We start from the raw sequence: 18,852 nt of genomic DNA, 5'->3' as shown, positions 1-18,852 counted from the left end.
CCTTGAACTAAAATTTAATCCATGAAACACATTTCATGCTGACATTTTGAATTTTCAGAGACCCTCCATTGTGAAACAAGAGCCCAATTTACAAAAGTGTTAAAAACTAATGGAAGACAAGAAGAGATGCTTTTGTTTTGAAAAGGGGTGACCATTGGTAGGTATAATCTATGGATGTGTACGCATCGACGCTCATGGGGACCAGGGGGACCCCAAGGCCCCCAAAAGAAAAAGAAAAACGAAAGTCGATTTCTCAATTATTTGCGTGTCAAATATTACGACGGTTGGTGGTACCGAATCATTGGCCCATACCAATATATAAATGGGGCCCATCACCCCGTACGTGTCACGGGGGCGCCAGGGGACCCCGGGGGCTCCATTTTTCAAATGACTACTCCTCCGTTAGTTCTTGTTAGATCAGAATGCAGTTTGGTATGAATACTCTATGAATAAATATGATGAGACACTCGGAGACCTTTTTTGAAATGTGGTAGGGGCCCCGGGTGCCCACCCCCCATTTCCGGTAATTTCCAAATTTATGGTAACATAGTCGTGTGATATATTGTTTCAAAGGTAATTCAACGTAGATTATGATTATGCCTTGCACAATTTAATTAGGGGCCCCTTTTTTGCCAACTTCCATTAAAGTCGTTTTCTCATTTATTTGTGTCCAATATTGCGACAATTGGTGGTACTGAATCATTGACACATACCAATATATGAATGGAGCCCATTACTCCGTTGGTCCCACGGGGGTGCCAGGGGGCCCCTTTTTTCAAATGACTACTCCTCAGTTAATGCTCGTTGAATCGGGCTGTAATTTGACATGGATATTCTATGAGCGGATGTCAAGAGCCGCTCAGAGACCTTTTTGAAAAAACCCTTTTCCGGTCATTTCTAAATTTATCGGAACACAGTCGTGTGATATATCGTTTCAAAGACAATTCAACGTACATTATGATTTTACGTCGCACAATTTCATTTGTTTTACTCGGTGGAACCGAGTCATTTCACTGAATTCGCGGTTGATATTTTTAACTTAATAAAGTCTTACCAGAAAGACAATTCTAGGTCAAAGTTTCTGATGTGAAATGCCAGACAGGCACATTTATTTAAACACAGCTGCACAATATGTGCCACTTTTATCTTTTTCTCCTAGAAGGGACAGCATGTGTGAGTGACTTCTGTAGTGTGGCTTGTTTAGTGGAAGGTCTGGGTTAGGACGCACTCATAAAATCCGTCTAACTGATCTTTTCATACTGTTCTGAGAAGTAGCTAAAGCAGCGACTCCCAAAACAAGTGTTTTAATACATAATAAGCTATAAATTAAAAATCTTTTGATATCGGCGATGCTGTAATTTTCTATATCACCAAAATGGAAAAGTCAATATATCTTGAATCTCGATATATTGCCATGGCCTACCGTGCATACTTAAAAAATGTCCCTATATAGTATATATCTGGGTATTTCTTGTGCACTCAGTCTTTCCATACAATCTAATTGAAACATACTTAGACTTAGTATGAGTAGCACATTAGTATGCGATTTCAAACACAGCCTAAGTTTTTCCAGTAAAGTGTGTTAAAGCAGGGAGACATTCTAAAACACTCTAATGGAGACCCTCCATGACTTTTAAATCAGTTCTATGGTAAGTAGTCATTAATGGCCTGATACATTGTGAAATTCAGACTATGACGAAAAGATTTTTGTTCAGCTGTAAAATCCAATGTTTAACACTTTTCTTTCATCTTTTGTTTCTCAATTTACAAGAGCAATCTCAATGTAAGATACAATATATCCATTAATGACACCACGTGCTCACTCTGTGCCTGAATCAAGTGTTGTTTGTTCCACCTCGTTTCTTTTTCTCCTTCAGATCATATACTTTCCACCTGTTGTTACCAGGGTTGGGGTCAATTCTAATTTTAACCAGGTACCAAATAATTAATTACAATCATGGCATCATTATAATTGTAACTGTAAAAAAAAAAAAAAACGGTTGCTGTCGTAATTGTAATTAAATTGTAAGTGAGTTCAGATAATTGACTTTGTAATTGTAATTGCCGTGAGAATTCGATAAAAATTGTCAATTATATTTTAAAGCAAAACTGAGGAACCGCGTAAACAAATTTAATTACAAAAAATATAATCTAGGGTTATACTGACACAAAAAAGGCTCACACGCCAACACCAAAGATATTAATACCTATATTTTCATTGATAAGGAAGCCTAATAAGGTAATCAATAGATAGGAAAAAAATTCAATGATAGATGTTTGTTTTTAGTGTATTTTACAGCTGATTTAGGACCCGTTATTATAAGAGATGGTTAACTTTATTTCAGGCTCAGTAATTGAGTTTAATTGTATTTGAACTTTAGTAATTGAGAGCGTAATTGTAATTGACTTTCTGAGGGTATAATTGTAATTTAATTGTAATTGGAGAAAAAAAATTCTGGTCACTGTAATCGTAATTGAATTGTAATTGAAAACATAATTGTAACTGAAAAATGTAATTGACTCCAACCCTGGTTGTTATACCACATACTGTATCTGATATTTACTGTTTTTGTGTCATGAATTATGATGATTGCAGCGTTTGATGTGATTTCCGTGTGTGTTGATGTGTCGTTGTGGGTCCTTGGGGTGTGCTCGGGACTGATGTCTGACCCCCCCTCTGCAAGCTTCTGTCCCCATGGCCACCTCTCACAGTCACCTTTTCAGCATCTGACTTTGGCATATACATACTGTACATACGGATAGGCAACATGCAATAACACATAGCAGCACTCAGTTCAAAAAGCTTCAGGAAACAATTGTGAATCTATTTGACCCACAAATATGATCAATAGATGAATGAATCTCATACTTATTAGATTATTAGAGAGATGTATATGCCAAATCGCTCCATAAGTGGTGCTCCTGTTGGGTTTGAAGGTGTTGTGCTCTAATGTGAGTGGAGTGGATACAGCTATTCTTCCTTTGCATGATTTTCATCTTCAGGCATGACACATACTGTACTTCACTTTATTTTTGTCCTAAACACTAATATGCAAAAAGAGCAAAGTTGGTCTAAATCACTATTTGTCTATGATTATTTTAGTTCAATAAATGCCATTGAATGAAGAATAAAAAGAAAATATTCACTTAAGTAGGATTCAAGGTTGATTATTTACTATAACATTTAAAAGTTGAAGTTTGTCCTTGTTTTGAGTCACTGCTGGCATTGAGGGGATACAAGAGTAGAGGTCAGTCGAAAAACCGGATTTTCCTTTTTCTATATTTTTCTCCTTTTTATGTTCTTTTTCCTTTTTTAAAATTCTCATTCTTTTCTCTTTTTTCTACTTTTTTCCTTTTGTTTAATTTTTCTGTATTTTTTTTTTTTGCTTTTTTCTTTTTTCCCCTTTTCTGTCAAACTTTCTCCTTCTTTCTCTTTCTTTTTCTACTTCTTTCCTTTTGTTTCATTTTTCTTTATTTTTCCCTTTATGCTTTTCCTTTTTTCTTTTCTTTTTTATGTCTCAATATCTATTCTCAAAATGGTGATATTTTTAACTCATCACTGGTCTAAACGTCATGCGGAAAGATTCAAGTTTGTTCTAATCTATAAACTTGTTTTGTAATGTCAAGTCTGTTTTATATATATATATATATATATATATGTACGAAATGCTTTTTAAACATTTTTAGATTATTTATATTGGAATGAAAAGGGCCCTGTGTGAAAATAAGCTGGTTGTTAAGCACATTTTTGCACAAAAAACAATTATTTATGCTGCATCGGGGCCCTAGCTACCACCCTCTTTAAATGGTACGATAGACAGCAGCATGAAACCATGTCTTTCCTCAAGAAAGGAAAACCAGAAGTCAAAAAACGCAAGGAAATAAGGAAAGAACGGAGAGGGAGAGAAGGTGAAATGAGGGAAAGCAACTGCTTAATCATCTTTTTTAGGCAATATATTATTTCAATTAAAATGTGCACTCGCACATTTAAATGACAGAGCATTATTTTTGCACAAATAATCTTGATTGGAAATAAAATTATTTAGAAAACATTTTTTTCAAGATATATATATATATATATATATAGTTATACGGTATAATTCAGTATATGTATATATATATTTATTTTTAGTTATACGCCCCCCTCCCCACAGAAAATTAAAAAATTACCAGCCACCGCTAAATTGGAGCAAAAGTATGTCACAAACACAATATTCAATAAATCACTAAAATATAGTAGAACAGATTTATAAAATATAAGCAATTGATATGAACCCATAAGTTTATTGTGAAGAAAAAAAAGCTTATATAATAATGCAAGAATACTAGTATAGTTTCTGGATTTAAAAAAAAAAAATGTACATAACTTACAGTAGGGGCCCAACAATATGGTTTATACCCAGGGCCCAAAATGTGGTGCTACGGCCCTGGCAACCACAAAGTAAGGTTCAAACTGTAATTTAAATAACTGGAACTTTGCCCTTTTTGTCAAAGTTTATTTTTCTTGTAATCCAACAGTGTTTGTGGTCTTCTGCATGTTTTGTCTTATATGTGGTGAAGCTTTCTGCTCTGTCTGCTTCTTTTTTCTGTTCAGCTTCTTTTACAACTAGAGACGAGCTCTAAATATTTATCTTTCAACCAAAACCAACTCAGATATCCCTGTCCAGCTGTGATGTTTCCTATTTTAATGACAATGAGTGACTTGTGTAGACGCTGTACAGTTGAATCTAAATACTGACTCGGCTGAACTACCTGAAACATAAAGAATGCAGATAGCATGATCCAGTCTATGTTTACTGGTCAAGTGGTTTGTCACCAGCATGATGCTGGTTTGTGATGTGCATGCTGATGTTGCCCAGCCAAGCATGGCAGAGACTGACTTCAAACAGAAGCATGATCAGAGAATGTGGGAGATGATGGAGATTGTCAGTGCTGTGCAACAATGTGGACCAGGGTTGGGCTCAATTACATTTTTTGATTACAATTACGTCTTGAATTATCCATGTTCAATTACAGCTCAATTAAGATTACGGTGAGTTAGTTTGTTTTATTAATTTTTTCCTGTCAGTATATACCCCTTGATTTTAATTTAGTTTTTAAAGTAAAACATATATTAATAATTGCTAACTACATATGTCTAAGCCATAGAACTGTAACATGGTTCCCCAGTTTTGCATTTAATTAAATTTTGAATGACAGTTTTTATAGAATTTTAATGCCAATTACAATTACTTAGTAAATTATCTGAACTCAATTAAAATTCAATTATGATTACAACAGCAACAAAATTTTTTTCAATTACAATCGTAACTACAATATTTGCATTTCCTGAAGAAAATGCCAGTGAGGATGCAGGTGCTGGCCTGCGTCGCACTGCATTAGCATAACATTAGGATAGCATAACTTGGCATTGTAATAACATTAGGATAATAATAATGTTAGCTTAGCATTTGCATTAACCTAGCTTTGGCATTAGCCTAACGTTAGCATTAACTTAGCATTAGCATAATATTAATATTAGCTTAGCATTAGCATTGAACCTAGCTTTTGCATTAGCCTAGCATTAACAATAGCCTAGCAATAGCATTAACCTATGATAAGCACTAACCTAGCCTTAGCATAGCATTACAATTAACCTAGTATTAGCACTAACCTAGCATTCGCACTAACTTAGCATTAACATAACATTAGCATTAACCTACAACGAGCTGTTAATATTAAATTATAAAAGTACAAACATAAATATCAGGAACTTTCTGAACTTTTCATAGCTTAATTGTCTGACAAACGGTCTTGGAGGAGTTGACGCAGACGGAGTAAAAAAATGGCATCCTCACTAATTACGTCATAATTGTAATGAATTACCAACTACGCAATTACAATTTGAGCCCAACCCTGGTGGACTGTGGACACTGACTTGCATCTTGGCGAGCCGTCCTGTGGCCTGCGCCCCTCACCTTGACGGCTGTATCTATTTTCACAGGGAGACGGAATACATCAGATCAGGGAGGCGCTGAAGATCTTAGCAGAGAGGGTTTTAATCCTCGAGACTATGATCGGTATTCATGGTGAGTAGGAGGCCTGAGGCAGGGTCAGCTCCTTTAGGCAGTGGGAACAGTCACGAGCAGCCCCCCCCCCAGGGACACGGACCGGTGTATGCACACCCTCACACCCCCCTGTCACTGCTCTCTGATAGGACATTAGCTTGCAGATGTTCCACGACTTGCAGGCAGACCTTGAGCTTCTGTCTCGCAGGGTGACACTGTTGGAGGCAATCATCTGGCCAGGTAACGCTGCTCAGCCTCTCCGCTGGCCCACACTTCCCTCCTTTACTCTAATAGAACATTAAAAAACACACACACGCATGTTCTACAACTAGATGTCTGTTACAAATGTGTGATTTATGAATTTGAAATCTTAACGGCAACAAAGTGGGATGTTTTTTTTTTTTTACCTTTTCCAAAATTTATTTGTATATTCTGTTCTTTTTGTTTAATTTTTACGTATTGTTTTTTTTTTTGCTAAAGTTTGAACTGTTTGAAGCTTTGTTGACAATGAGTTGTGTTGTCGTCCTGAGGGAAAAACACATACAGTAAAACAAAGTAAATAAAGAGGTTTCTTCAGAGCTCAACTCTCTTTATTACCATGCATAAAAAAAGTGTTACACACAAAATCCAGTTGTTCACTTTTTGCCTTTCACAAGAAGATAGAACAGCTTATATACTGTACATATATCTTGTATATTATAATATTAAAGGTAAATAGATCAGTGTTTCTCAAATGATGGTATGTGTATCCCAGTGTAATTGTTAATTTGTACGTTTAGGATTTCTGGTTTGACCACCAACCCATCGGTTTTTTCCACCTTTAACAATTGTAGCAGACAGTGGTGTTAGTTTATGATTGTAATCGTGGGACTACACATTAGCATCACATACACGCTAATGATTAGAGGTGTTCCAATACAACTTTTTCACTTTCAATACAAATACCAATATTGAATCTTTGAATATTGGCCGATATTGATCTTATCTGATATCAGCACAAATCATACATACTTTTATGACTTATTTAGTAGTGTGGAATGTTAGAAATCAAGTTATATTACCCCGAGAACAATAATCAGCAACAGTAGGTATGAAAAAAACGGACCCATTTTCACCTTAAACATAATGGTGCGTTCACACCGAACGCTACTTCAGCGACTATAGTTGCTTAGTCATGCTTTTTGCTAGTTTCATGTGTGATGTGATGACCGGGGAGTGATGTGGGGAGAAGCTCATTGCCGATTGGATGTGGCGACACAGCGTCACTCGAAGTCGCTTGAAAAGTTAAAAAAAATTTCAACTTTGAGCGATTTCCAGCGACCGCATGTTTGAGTTGCTGGAATCGCGCGAGTCGCGTTGCTTGAAGGGAGGTCGTTTGACGTCGCGTCATTGACATTGATTTTGAATGTAATCCATACGCAGTGTTTGGGGGTAAGGGGAGCATCACCCCCCACCTCCCACCCCTCTACTAGTGGTCAAAACATTTGTCGTATAAGTTTTCAGTGAAATGGTCCCAAACTTTTGAGACTTTAGATTGGTTCTTTTTCTGTTGTGCAATTCTTCTTCACAATGTAAATGATGAAGCGACACTGCACCCAGCAGTTCATGTACGGTACTGCAGCAAAAGCGAAGCAGAAAGCAGCTGCCGCCCTGATTTGATCATGAATTTACAACATTAAACAATGTGTTGGCGCAAATTTTGTATTCAACATTATCAATTTTGTTACAAATCATTTTTGCATTATTATTATAATATATATTACTATTATTATTATTATGCATTCGGTGTGAACATACCTAAGAATATTCTACAATGGAATAAAAATAAAGAAGAAGAAAAATGAATAGACCCTGAAAAATAACGTCAAAAAATCCAATGATAAAAATAGATATTACATCAGAGATTTCCTATGCAGGTCGATATCCGATGTCAATATTGGATCGGAACACCCTTACTAATGATCATATCAACGGTTAGACTTGGATTGTACAGTATATCCGTCTGTAGCACACTCCGCACACATGTCCGTACTTCCTGATGGACGGGAGGAGGCCCCATTCCAACTGTTGTCTTTCTCCAACAGAGCCTGATCTAGGGTCTGGGGACGGACCCTTCGGCACAATCTCCACTAGTTTCTACAGAGATAAGCGAGCAGATGCACTTCCACATCGACTTGCTTCTCCTTTGTCCAGCGACACCAAGGTTCGAGGGAAATAAGCCAATTCCCCACACCCCCTCTGAAGATCAGCACTCAGCACATTTAGACTGAATGGGAAACAACAACATTGCTACATTTACGATGGGAGACACCTCAGGGAAACTCCACTGGTGCTCCGTCTGGGAAACGTGAGAACTAGTCTGACCCACGTGAACCCCCCTCCCCTGAAAACAACAAACGGCTCCTTCTGTATTTATTTCCTGTCTGAGGGAGGTAAAACATCTTTGGTGCTCGTACGCAAGCTAACGGACAAAAAGGGTCGTTCAAGGAAAGGGACTGAAGGAGAAATCAAAGACAAAGAGACTGCTTTTGTATTACCTTTTCAATGTAACTCACACCCCAAGTTAGTCCATAATCAGCATGTTTGGTTAGCCGGAAACTACAGCCTCCCTCGCCTAGTAATTATTTAGTTATACTGTGTTAAACTCAGTGTTATGTCGTGCACTAAAAGGATGAAGTCCTTTCTGCTCGGGAGATATTAAAACCTGGAAACATCCGGAAACATTTCGGAGACATAAGCTACCAGAGACAGAGTAAATTCTGCACCGTACTGTAATATCACCAAGTTTATCACCGTACTGGTTATTAGAGCTACTATCTTTACCAAGGAGCAAATATTGATTCCTGGTTATTGTTTTCTGGAGTTTTATTGAGCTTATTACAAGTTTATAAATATTATTTTGTTATTGCACATAGTTCCTGTTATGAACATATACGTAGGCTATGTCTGAATGAGGTAACCTTTTAAATAATAATATAAAACATCTGGTTTCCATGTGTTTCTGAGCAGTAGGAACCATGGTTGGGGTCAGTTATAATTGTAATTGTGTAACTGATAATTAATTACAATTATGGCGTATTTACAATTGTAATTTTAAAAATCTGTTGCTCTCATAATCTTAATTAGATTGTAATTGAGTTTAGGTAATTGACTATAAAAATGTTCAATTATAATTTCATGCAAAACTGGGGAACTATGTTACAGTTCGATGTACATTTCTACACATATGTATTTAACAATTATTAAAATATGTTTTATATCAAGCTTTCCCACATTTGAGCATTTAAACATTTTTTTAACTGAGGGGTATACTGACACAAAATAGGCTCAGATGCCGACACCAAAACTTCTAAAACCTTTAATTATGAAGCCTGACAAGGTAACCAAGAGATAAAAAAGAAATTACATGATAGATATTTGTTTTTATTGTATTTTACAGCTGATTTAGGACTCGTTATCATAAGAGATGCTAACACAAGAGGAAGGTTAACTTTTATTAGGTTATTTACTTCAGGCTCAGTAATTGTGATTCATTCTAATTGATCTTTAGTAATTGAGAACATAATTGTAATAGACTTTCTGAGGATAGAAAATTAATTGTATTTTAATTGTAATTGGAAAAAATGCTGGTTACTGTAACCGTAATTGAATTGTAATTGAACATGGGTAGTTGAAAACGTAATTGTAACTGAAAAATGTAATTGACCCTGGCGAGTAGTTCCCACTGCATATTTGCAAGTTTATAAATGTTAATTCTATTATTGTGCATAGTTCCTGTTATGAACCTATGAGGTCACCTTTTAATAGTCATAAACATCCCCCACCAAATTGGTTCTCATTATAACTCACAACCTTTTCCTAAATGTCCTGAATCTAAGAACTTACAGTAGATGTATACATAAGAAAATATTATCACATCAGAAGATAAAATTACTAACTATCTTAAATGATTTCTATAGAAAAGCTGTCCCCTTTGAAGATACCTTGAACCGAGTTTAAAAAAAAACGATAAAAGGGCAATAATTACGGAAAAAATAATTGCTTGCTTCTCATTTTCGAACTCCATCAAGGTATTGATACCGTGAAGCTGTACACCGAATTTGGTTATCGTATCTTAAATGGTTTCTGAGAAAAGCTGTCCCCTTTGAAGATACCTTGAACCGAGTAAAAAAAAACGGAAAAAGGGCAATAACTCCGGAAAAAATTATTGCGCTCTTCTCATTTTCAAACTCTATCAAGGTATTGATACCCTGAAGCCATCGTATCTTAAATTATTTCTGAGAAAAGCTGTTCCCTTTAACTCAGAGTTCAAACCTATATCCCCCTGAACACTTTGTGATGGGGGATAATAATAATTACAAAATAAATTAATAATAAAAATACAACTGGTTTCAGAGCAGTAGGAACTAATTGACAATAAATAAAGCCCAAAGAAACTGTGGACAACAATAACCAGGAATAAATATTTGCTCCCTGGTAAAGACAGTAGCTCTAACAACTGGTACAATGATAATCTTGGTGATATTTCAGCCTGTACATGCAATACGGGGACGCATTTACTCCGTCTGAAATGTTTTCTGGATGTTTCTGGGTTTTAGTGTCTCCCTCTCTGCTTTTACTGAGATGAGTGTTGATAGTTGTGATCTGTACTTTGCTGGTGTGAGTAATAAATTGACGTATTCTGTGCATCCATTGGACAAAAGTCTTAAAAATACAGTTTCTGTGACACATTTTACACAGAAGCTTCAGTGGAACTTGAAGATAGCTTTTCCCACTGTTGTGTTAAAGTTTTTATTTTATTTTTTAATTGTAATCTCACATCAGTCTTATTGTGTAACTATTTAAGATGATGAAGTGTAGTTGATTTTTTATTCTGTTGTGTATCCATTAGCTACTTTGAACTCTTTCTATGTTGTGTTACTGTGTTAAGGTATGTGGTTGTGTGTAGATGATTAATGTAATAAAATACTATTCGTTGTTTTTTTTTTTTAAATAGTTTTTTTTATTGGTGCTGTTGTTCAAACAAAGTCCGTCATAAATAAATAACGTTCACACTTTATGTTCTTGTGTTCAAATGCAGAAGGTGTCCATCGGGGTTGAGGTTAATTATAATTGATAATTAATTACAATTATGACGTAATTATGATTGAAAAAAAAATACTACTGTTGTAATGAAGTTTTAGATAATTTACTTTGTAATTGGCTTGGAAATTATATTGAAAAGAATTGTCAATTACGCAAACCTGTTGAACCCTGTTACAGTTCTATGGCTTAAATATACATAGTTAACATTCCAAAAATAAGTTTCAGATCAAATTTTTCCATTGTCACTTCTCTTAGGGATTATTTTACCATTTAATAAAATAAAACAAAATAAAATCTAGGGGTATACTGACACAAAAAAAGGCTCAGAGGCCCACACTAAAAATAATAAAAACCAATAATTTAATGGTAAAGGAAGCCTAACAACAAAAACAAAAGATGAAAAATAAAATAGAATATAGATAATAGAGCTGGGTGATATGGCTGAAAATTCATATCTCAATATTTTTTTTCTCAAAATAGCGATATACGATATAAGTCTGGATATTTTAAACTCAAAGTTTGACCAGAAAGACAATTCTAGGTCAAATTTGATGATGTAAAATGCCACACAGGCACATTTATTAAAGAAGAGCAGCACAATGTGCTCCACTTTTGGATTTTTCTCCTTTAAGGGACAGCATGTGTGAGTAAGTTCTGTATTGTGGTTTGTTTAGGGGAAGATCTGGGTTAGGACGCACTCAGTGATCCATATAACTGTGCTTTTCATGCTGTTCTGAAACAAGTATTTTAATACAAAATAAGCTATGAATTCAAAAAATTTTGACATAGGCGACATTGTAATTTTCTATATCACCAAAATGGAAAACCGATATATCTCGAATCTTGATATACTGCCCAGGTCTAATAGATAATATTGTTTAGTGTATTTTACAGCTGATTTAACATGTCAAAACCCACCCGTTAGAGATGCGAAAATTAAGCTAACACAAGAGGAAGGTTACGTTTTCTAAGGTTATTTAATAGACTCAGTAATTTGGATTAATTGTAATTGAACTTTAGCAATTGAGAACGTAATTGTAATTTGACTTTCAGGGAGGAAATAATAATTGAAATCTTAGTTATAATTGGAAAAAATGACGGTCACCATCATAATTGAGTTGTAATTGTAATTGAAAAATGTAATTGACCCCAACCCTGGACTGTCCATGTTTAAAGTGAAGTGTTAACCCATGGGGAAAAAACTGAAGCTCAGCAGAACCCAAGCATAACACGTGTCCATCCACACATTTCCCCCCAGCAGGCCCAGTGGCTTATGGTGGTGGTACTGGGCTTTTCCCCTTAGACACCACCACTGCTTGTTCTCCAACGCTGTCTTCTATTAGCAGAGCGATGGCGCCATCCAGCTGCTTGGATGCTGCTAAAGCTACCACAGCTTTATCCGTAGGGAAACCCATCTTCTCCAGCTGCTGGAGTCTAAAGAACAATATTTAAACACAAACATGAGTGTGAGAAGAAATGGAAAAATACAAAAAAAAAAAATAAACAAACGTTCAAGGGTGTTAGAAAAAAAAAGATTTGGTGATATATCGCAATATTTCACTGCACGATTATTGTATGGATCCAATTAAATGTCCAAATCTATTTTTTAATCACGTTTTTTCTCTTGTTTTGTATGTTATTGTGTGTTTTGAAGTCATTGTGTATTTTTCTGTCATTTGGTGTGTTTTGTGTGCAACTACTTTGGGAACTGCTGAACATGAGGCTGGGGGTCGTCAGTTGCCCATGTCAGGCCTTAACAAAGGAAAATAATTTAAAACATTTCAGTTTCATCATCATTTTGTAGTTTTTTCTGAATGCAAAAGAAAAAAAAAGTTTGATGTTTTAAATTTTGTTTTAAAAATAATATATTGTGTAATTATGGGATTACTTGACTTTGTAGTTTTCTATGGGTGACATCAAAGGCAATGAGTACTGTAGGCCAGAATATCCATCTCAAGTAAGGGTGTAAGAAAAAATAGATACGAATAGATCACAATATTTCACCACACGAATATCGTATCGATCCAAAAAATGACCAAATTGATTTTTTAATTATGTTTTTTAACAAAAAAACTATTTAATTGCGCTAACATATTCTTAGCACGTAAACACCCGGTCACTAGGTGTCAGTGAACCACATCAGACCTTGTTAAACTACATCACTTCTAAATGCATTTTAGATGGAAGTTGATTACACTTTATTTTCATAAAACACACTGGGCACTTTGATTGATGTATGTGATTACTTTTTTTTAAACAAGTATTTAATAACATAACAGAATCAGAATCTGTTTAAGATAAACATATCATTTGTTTCTGATATTGGTTCTTTAAATACAGTTAGTTACCATTTAGTTGTTCTTGCAAGTTTAAAAAAAAAAATAAGATCAATCATATTTCATACCATTTTGTACTGGTAAAGGTGAAATCTGTAATTATTGATATCACAATTTATCATGATGTATATTGTACTCTTTAGTAGGCCTGGCCGATATGGACCAAAAGTCATATCTCAATGTTTTCTAAAAATGGCGATACACGATTTAAATCATTTAAATTCAAATTAGGTCTGACCAGAAAGACAATTCTGCATTAAATTGGCTGATGCAAAATGCCACACACACACTTTTTTTTTTTAAATTAAGGGCTGGGCAATATATCAACATTCAAGATATATCGAGTTTTCCATTTTGGTGATAATATCAATATTTTCACGGCGAAGGAAGCCTAACAAAGTAACTAAAAGATGAGGAACAGATTGTGTGATGGATAATATTATTAGTGTATTTTACAGCTGATTGAAGACATGGGCTGGGCGATATGAACCGAAAATCACGTCTCAATCTTTTTTCTCAAAATAGCGATATACGATATAAATCTTGATAGTTTTAACTCAGTCTGACAATAAAGACAATTCTGGGTTAAATGTGCTGATGCAAAATGCGACGCAGGCACTTTTTTTTTAAATTATCAAACAGCTGCACAATATGGGCTACCTTTGGCTTTTTTTTCTATAAAGGACAGCATGTGTGAGTGAGTTCTGTAGTATGACTTCATTAATGGACGCACTGAAAAACATTAAAAAACGCTTATATCGATATAGACAATATTGTAATTTTCTATAACGCCAAAACAGAAAACTATATATCTTGAATATCGATATATCGCCCAGCCCTACTGCGTAGTATTGGGATATATTGTATCGTATTATGGCGTCAGATGAATTTCGATGCTCACCCCTGTAGTTCAAACTGACCTCAGGGAGGAGACGGAGGATTTTGGAACCTCCACTTTAGCTTGCGGGTCATCTGGGAGATCCTGTAGAGAAGCTTGAATCCCTGCGCGCAGCATTTGCTCTTCCAGCACCTCCTCCTCGGACCCTGCAGGAGCCTGCGCCGTCACCCAGGCAGACACAGCACCAGTCCAGGGGTGGGGGTTCCAGGCAGACACGCCTTCATTCACCTGGTGAGCAGCAGCAGCAGCAGCAGGTGGTGTGTGAGACGGCGTCCTATACCTATGACAACACAGATAGCACAGAGTAACTAACAACTCAGAGTTATTTATGATTAAGTGATGAATCACACCTTTGTACAGGAACGTGAGTGGGTAATCTGAGTTTAATTGGTACATAGATCCAGGAAGGGAGTAAATGCACCAGCCTGGTCTCCTCCAGGTCCTGTAACATCACAATTAAAGACGAGCGATCTGCAAGTCTCATTAAGTATTACACAAACACATCTGTGCAAAAGTATTACAGTAAGTGCTGAACAAATGTAATACATATAAAAACATACACACGTGCTGTGGGATAAATAAGGTTTGAAATCATAGAAAGGTTTCTGCTTAGGTTTAATGAGAGTGAGCTACAGTAATGAGCACCTTTTACCAGAGCAGGGACCCCAAAAATGTGATTGTGTGATCTGAGGGTCACATGATCAATATTCATGTCAGAATTTAGAATATTGACACTGTATTAATGATCTGAGCATTATTACAGGGAATAACAAAGGCTTTCGTTTTTAGTTACTGGTAATTAGATTTTTTTTCCTCTCATTTTATGTTTTAATTGTCATTTTGTATATTTTTCTGTTATTTCTTTACATTTCGGTTGTCATTTTTGTCTATATTTCTTTAATATACTATGTTTTTTTATGTCGTTTTGTTGAATTTTCTGACATTCTGTCCAGTAATCCCGTATCTTTGTGGAGTTATTTTATGTTTTTTATCATTTTGTATATTATTCTGTAATTTTTGTAGTTTTGAAAGCAATTTCGTGTTTTTCACCATTTTGTGTATTTTTGTCATTTTTTTAGGTCTTTTTTTGTCTATTTTTTTTGATAATTTTGCATGTTTTTTGGAGCAGTTTTGTGATTTTTTTGTTTTGTTGCATTTTCTGACATTCTGTCATTTTGAGTTTTTTATTCTTTTGCATGTTTTTCTGTAATCTTTTGTTTTATGTATCCTTTTTGTGTATTTTGGTTATAATTTTGTACATTATGTAGTTGTTTTGTGTCTTTCAAAAACAATTGTTTTTTTTACCATTGTGTTGTGTATTTTTGTCATTCTGTATATTTTTCTGTCATGTCTTTACATTTTGGTTGTCGATTTGTCTATTTTTATTTCATTTTGTTTGTTTTTTGGAACCTTTTGTGAATTTTTGGCATTTTGTGTATTTTTGTTTTGTTGAATTTTCTGAAATTTTCTGTATTATTTTTTATTCTTTTGTGTGTTTTTCTTTTTTTATGATTTATGGATTCAGTGTGTGCATGTTCATGTAATAGTGGTATTGTTTATTATTCTGTAATTGTTGTAGATGTTTTGTGTGTTTTGAAAGCAATTTTGTGTTTTCTCACTGTTGTGTTGTGTATTTTTCTCTTTTTTAATATTTTTCTATTATTTCTATAAATTTTGGTTGTCATTTTTGGTGCCATTTTGTGATTCTTCAATCATTTTGTGTATTTTCGTTTTGTTATCCTTTTGTGTGTTTTTCTGTAATCTTTTATGGATTCATTTTGTGTATTTTTATGTAATCCTGTATCTTTCTGGAGTCATTTTTGTTGTTGTTTTGTTTGTTTTAAAAGCAATTTTTTTTACAGTTGTATTTTTGTCATTTTGTATGCTGTGTGGGCAGGTGCTTAGCATTGGTAAACAGGTAAAGGATACAGTTGTGTCCGATGCAGATGGCACAGAGGTTGAACAGGGCTGGTGTAGCAGGCAGCAGCAGCAGACTGAGCATCAGGATGAACCAGGGGACAAACCACACTGGCACACACCTCAGGAACCTTCTCTGGGTCACCTGACCACACTGGGCCGTGATCAAGGCCAGCTGGACCGATGCGTATCCACAGATCCGACTCGCGTCTCCCCATCCCACAAACAGGACCAGGGTGTAAACACAGGGAAGCGTTGCCATGGTGAGGATGGACAGGGACCCAAAGGCCACAGTCCCCCAGCAGCGCTCCTGACAGGGGCCAAACGTCAGCAGCAACGAAACGCTGACCACGAGAGAAGGAACATCATCATGACTGAGAGCGTAAAGGAACACATCTGAGGAGGAGAGACAACATGGGATTAGATTAAATTACAACTCAATTACCAGAATTTTTTTCAATTACAATCATTTTTCACCTGAAAGTCAATTATAATTACGTTCTCAATTACTACAGTTCAATCTAGGACTGCACAAATAATCAAATTTTAATCGTTGTCACGATTTTGGTTGCCACGATTAAATTAACCTGATCGTCGGCAATATTTACATTTAAAATGTGTTTTCTGCTGCACTTTCTCAACCATTAATCAGCAGCAGCTTTGGGTCATTTGGTGGATTGATGAGAACTGTGAGCTGTAATTGTTTATAATGAGTTGCATTTCGTTAAAGCACTCTGTAATAATGTATGTATTCAATTAACCCTTAGTACATTGTACAATCTTGGGTTAATTTCTCTATTTTTTGGTATAACTTTTATTTAAAGCTTCATTTTGCACTGTTAACTGTTCATATATTGTTTGTTTTTTGTTTTTTTAAGTAGTGAAAAAGAAATACAGATTTTTCCCTAATATGATAAATAATTGTGATTATAATCGGGATTAAAATATTGATCAAAATAATCATGATTATCATTTACAGTTACTGAGCCGGAAATAAATAACACCATAAAACTTAACCTTTCTGTTAGCATCTCTTATTATAAGTTAACGAGATGGTTTTGACCTAGGGCAGGGCAATATCGAGATTCTAGATATATCAAGATTTCTGTTTCAATAACAATATCGCTATGTATATTTTTTTATAGCTTATTTTGTAATAAAATACTAATTTTTAGAGTCGCTGCTTTTGTTATTTCTCAGAACAGAATGAAAAGCTCAGTTAGATGTATCACTGAGTGCATCTTAACCCAGACCTTCCCTTAAACAAGCCACACTACACAACTCACTCACACGTGCTGTCCCTTAGAGGAGGAAAAGCCAAAAGTGGCACATATTGTACAACCGTTTGTTTATAAATGTAAGAATTTTGAGTTTTTTCCAACATGTTAACAATAAAAATGACTGCAATCATACAATATAAGCACTGGAAAAATTGTGAGCACCTGCAAATATTGTTGAGTCTCATTTACACAATCAATCATGTTTTCTCTGTCTCCAAATCAGGCCCCCGAGCCTTGAGTTTGACAAACATGATCTCGGGTAACCGTGTTTTTCATGTTGCTATGAGCAGTAGCAAAAGCAGCGACTCCTAAAATGAATATTTTTAATACAAATTAAGCTTTAAATAAAAATATTTTGATATAGGCTTTGATATTGTCATTTTCTATATCACCAAAATGGAAAACTCGATATATCTTGAATCTTGATATATTGTCCAGGCCTAGATATGACTGATTTTGTGTATTTTCTGTCTTTTGGAGACATCTTTTTCCCCTTTCATTTATGTGTTTTTGGAAGAAAAAAAATTATGTATTCTTGTCATTTTCTGTATTTTCGTTGTCTTTTTGTGTTTTTTGTCATCCCTCTAACTGTGTTTTTCATGTTGTTCAGAGAAGTAGCAAAAGCAGCGACTCCTAAAACGAGTATTTTGATACAAAATAAGCTATAAATTTAAAATATTCCAATATAGGCTATATTTTTTTTTTTTTTCTATATAACCAAAATGAAAAACTCGATATATCTTGAATGTCGATATACTGACTTACCTCTGAGCCTGGGTAGCTCTCCTTCTGGACCAACACTCAGACTTGCCTGGATGCCCCCAGTATACACCAGTACCATGAGAAAAACCAGTATAGATGTTCCCAGGAAAAACCCAGGTCGATCGGATCCAAACCTTAACCAGGATGACCACAGACGACCAGCCATGATGTTCTATCAGCAGCAGCTACTACAACAACAGCTGCTCAGGTACACAAACACCTGAGAACAGTCATTAATTACACACACTCCATCATCATTACCACAGCTGGACTCCATTAAATGATAGATTATCCTGGCGAGAAACGTCGTAAACACGTTAAAAATGATTAAACCACAATAGGGGTATTAAACAAGACAAATTTCAGCTCAGCAATGTTAGAGAGGAGAACTTCCGCAACACGACTACTTCTGCTTTAGTAATGATACCTTAAGGTTGACTTACCGCCCCCTACTGGACAAAATGACAATAACGTGGGTTCGCGGGCCGAGCCCTTTTAGGTAGATTTGTGTCTTTATTATTCAATTT

The 18,852-nt window shown here is 35.4% G+C and overlaps 2 protein-coding genes across 7 annotated transcripts in view; one reads left to right on the top strand and one right to left on the bottom strand.

Moving 5' to 3' along the window:
* The window catches only part of emid1 (EMI domain containing 1), a 119,880-nt gene extending 110,692 nt beyond the window's left edge, over positions 1-9,188 (top strand). The window contains exons 15-17 of one of the 6 annotated variants that reach the window (XR_003674855.1): positions 1,772-1,783; positions 5,984-6,287; positions 8,132-8,179. Coding sequence is in view for 5 of the 6 variants with exons in the window: in XM_028458352.1 (XP_028314153.1) it covers positions 1,772-1,783; positions 6,197-6,287; positions 8,132-8,265 (237 nt within the window). In the remaining variant the exon portion in view is untranslated. Of the gene's footprint in view, positions 1-1,771; positions 1,784-5,983; positions 6,288-8,131 lie in introns of all 6 variants that reach the window. The other 5 variants (XM_028458352.1, XM_028458353.1, XM_028458354.1 and 2 more) reach the window with 5 other exon arrangements.
* A 1,871-nt stretch (positions 9,189-11,059) lies between these two features.
* rhbdd3 (rhomboid domain containing 3) lies at positions 11,060-18,729 on the bottom strand. The gene is made up of 5 exons (XM_028458363.1): positions 18,329-18,729; positions 16,296-16,679; positions 14,717-14,837; positions 14,389-14,646; positions 11,060-12,566 (listed from the first exon to the last, which is right to left on the bottom strand). Exons 1-5 carry the CDS (start codon positions 18,489-18,491, stop codon positions 12,404-12,406), a joined length of 1,089 nt encoding a protein of 362 aa, XP_028314164.1. The 5' UTR covers positions 18,492-18,729; the 3' UTR covers positions 11,060-12,403.
* Between the last annotated feature and the right edge of the window lie 123 nt (positions 18,730-18,852).

The sequence above is a fragment of the Gouania willdenowi genome, chromosome 9, assembly GCF_900634775.1.
Source record: "Gouania willdenowi chromosome 9, fGouWil2.1, whole genome shotgun sequence".
Classification (NCBI taxonomy): Eukaryota; Metazoa; Chordata; class Actinopteri; order Blenniiformes; family Gobiesocidae; genus Gouania; species Gouania willdenowi.
Note: the sequence above shows the minus strand (reverse complement) of the source record. Positions and strands in the feature narration are given on the sequence as shown.

Coding starts and splice junctions, on each gene's coding strand:
- rhbdd3 (XM_028458363.1), bottom strand. CDS start 18,491: ATGGCTGGTCGTCTGTGGTCATCCTGGTTAAGGTTTGGATCCGATCGA. Junction 16,680..18,328: donor AGAGCTACCCAGGCTCAGAG/GTAAGTCAGTAT, acceptor TCTCCTCCTCAG/ATGTGTTCCTTTACGCTCTC. Junction 14,838..16,295: donor CATCTGCATCGGACACAACT/GTATCCTTTACC, acceptor TGAGACTTGCAG/ATCGCTCGTCTTTAATTGTG.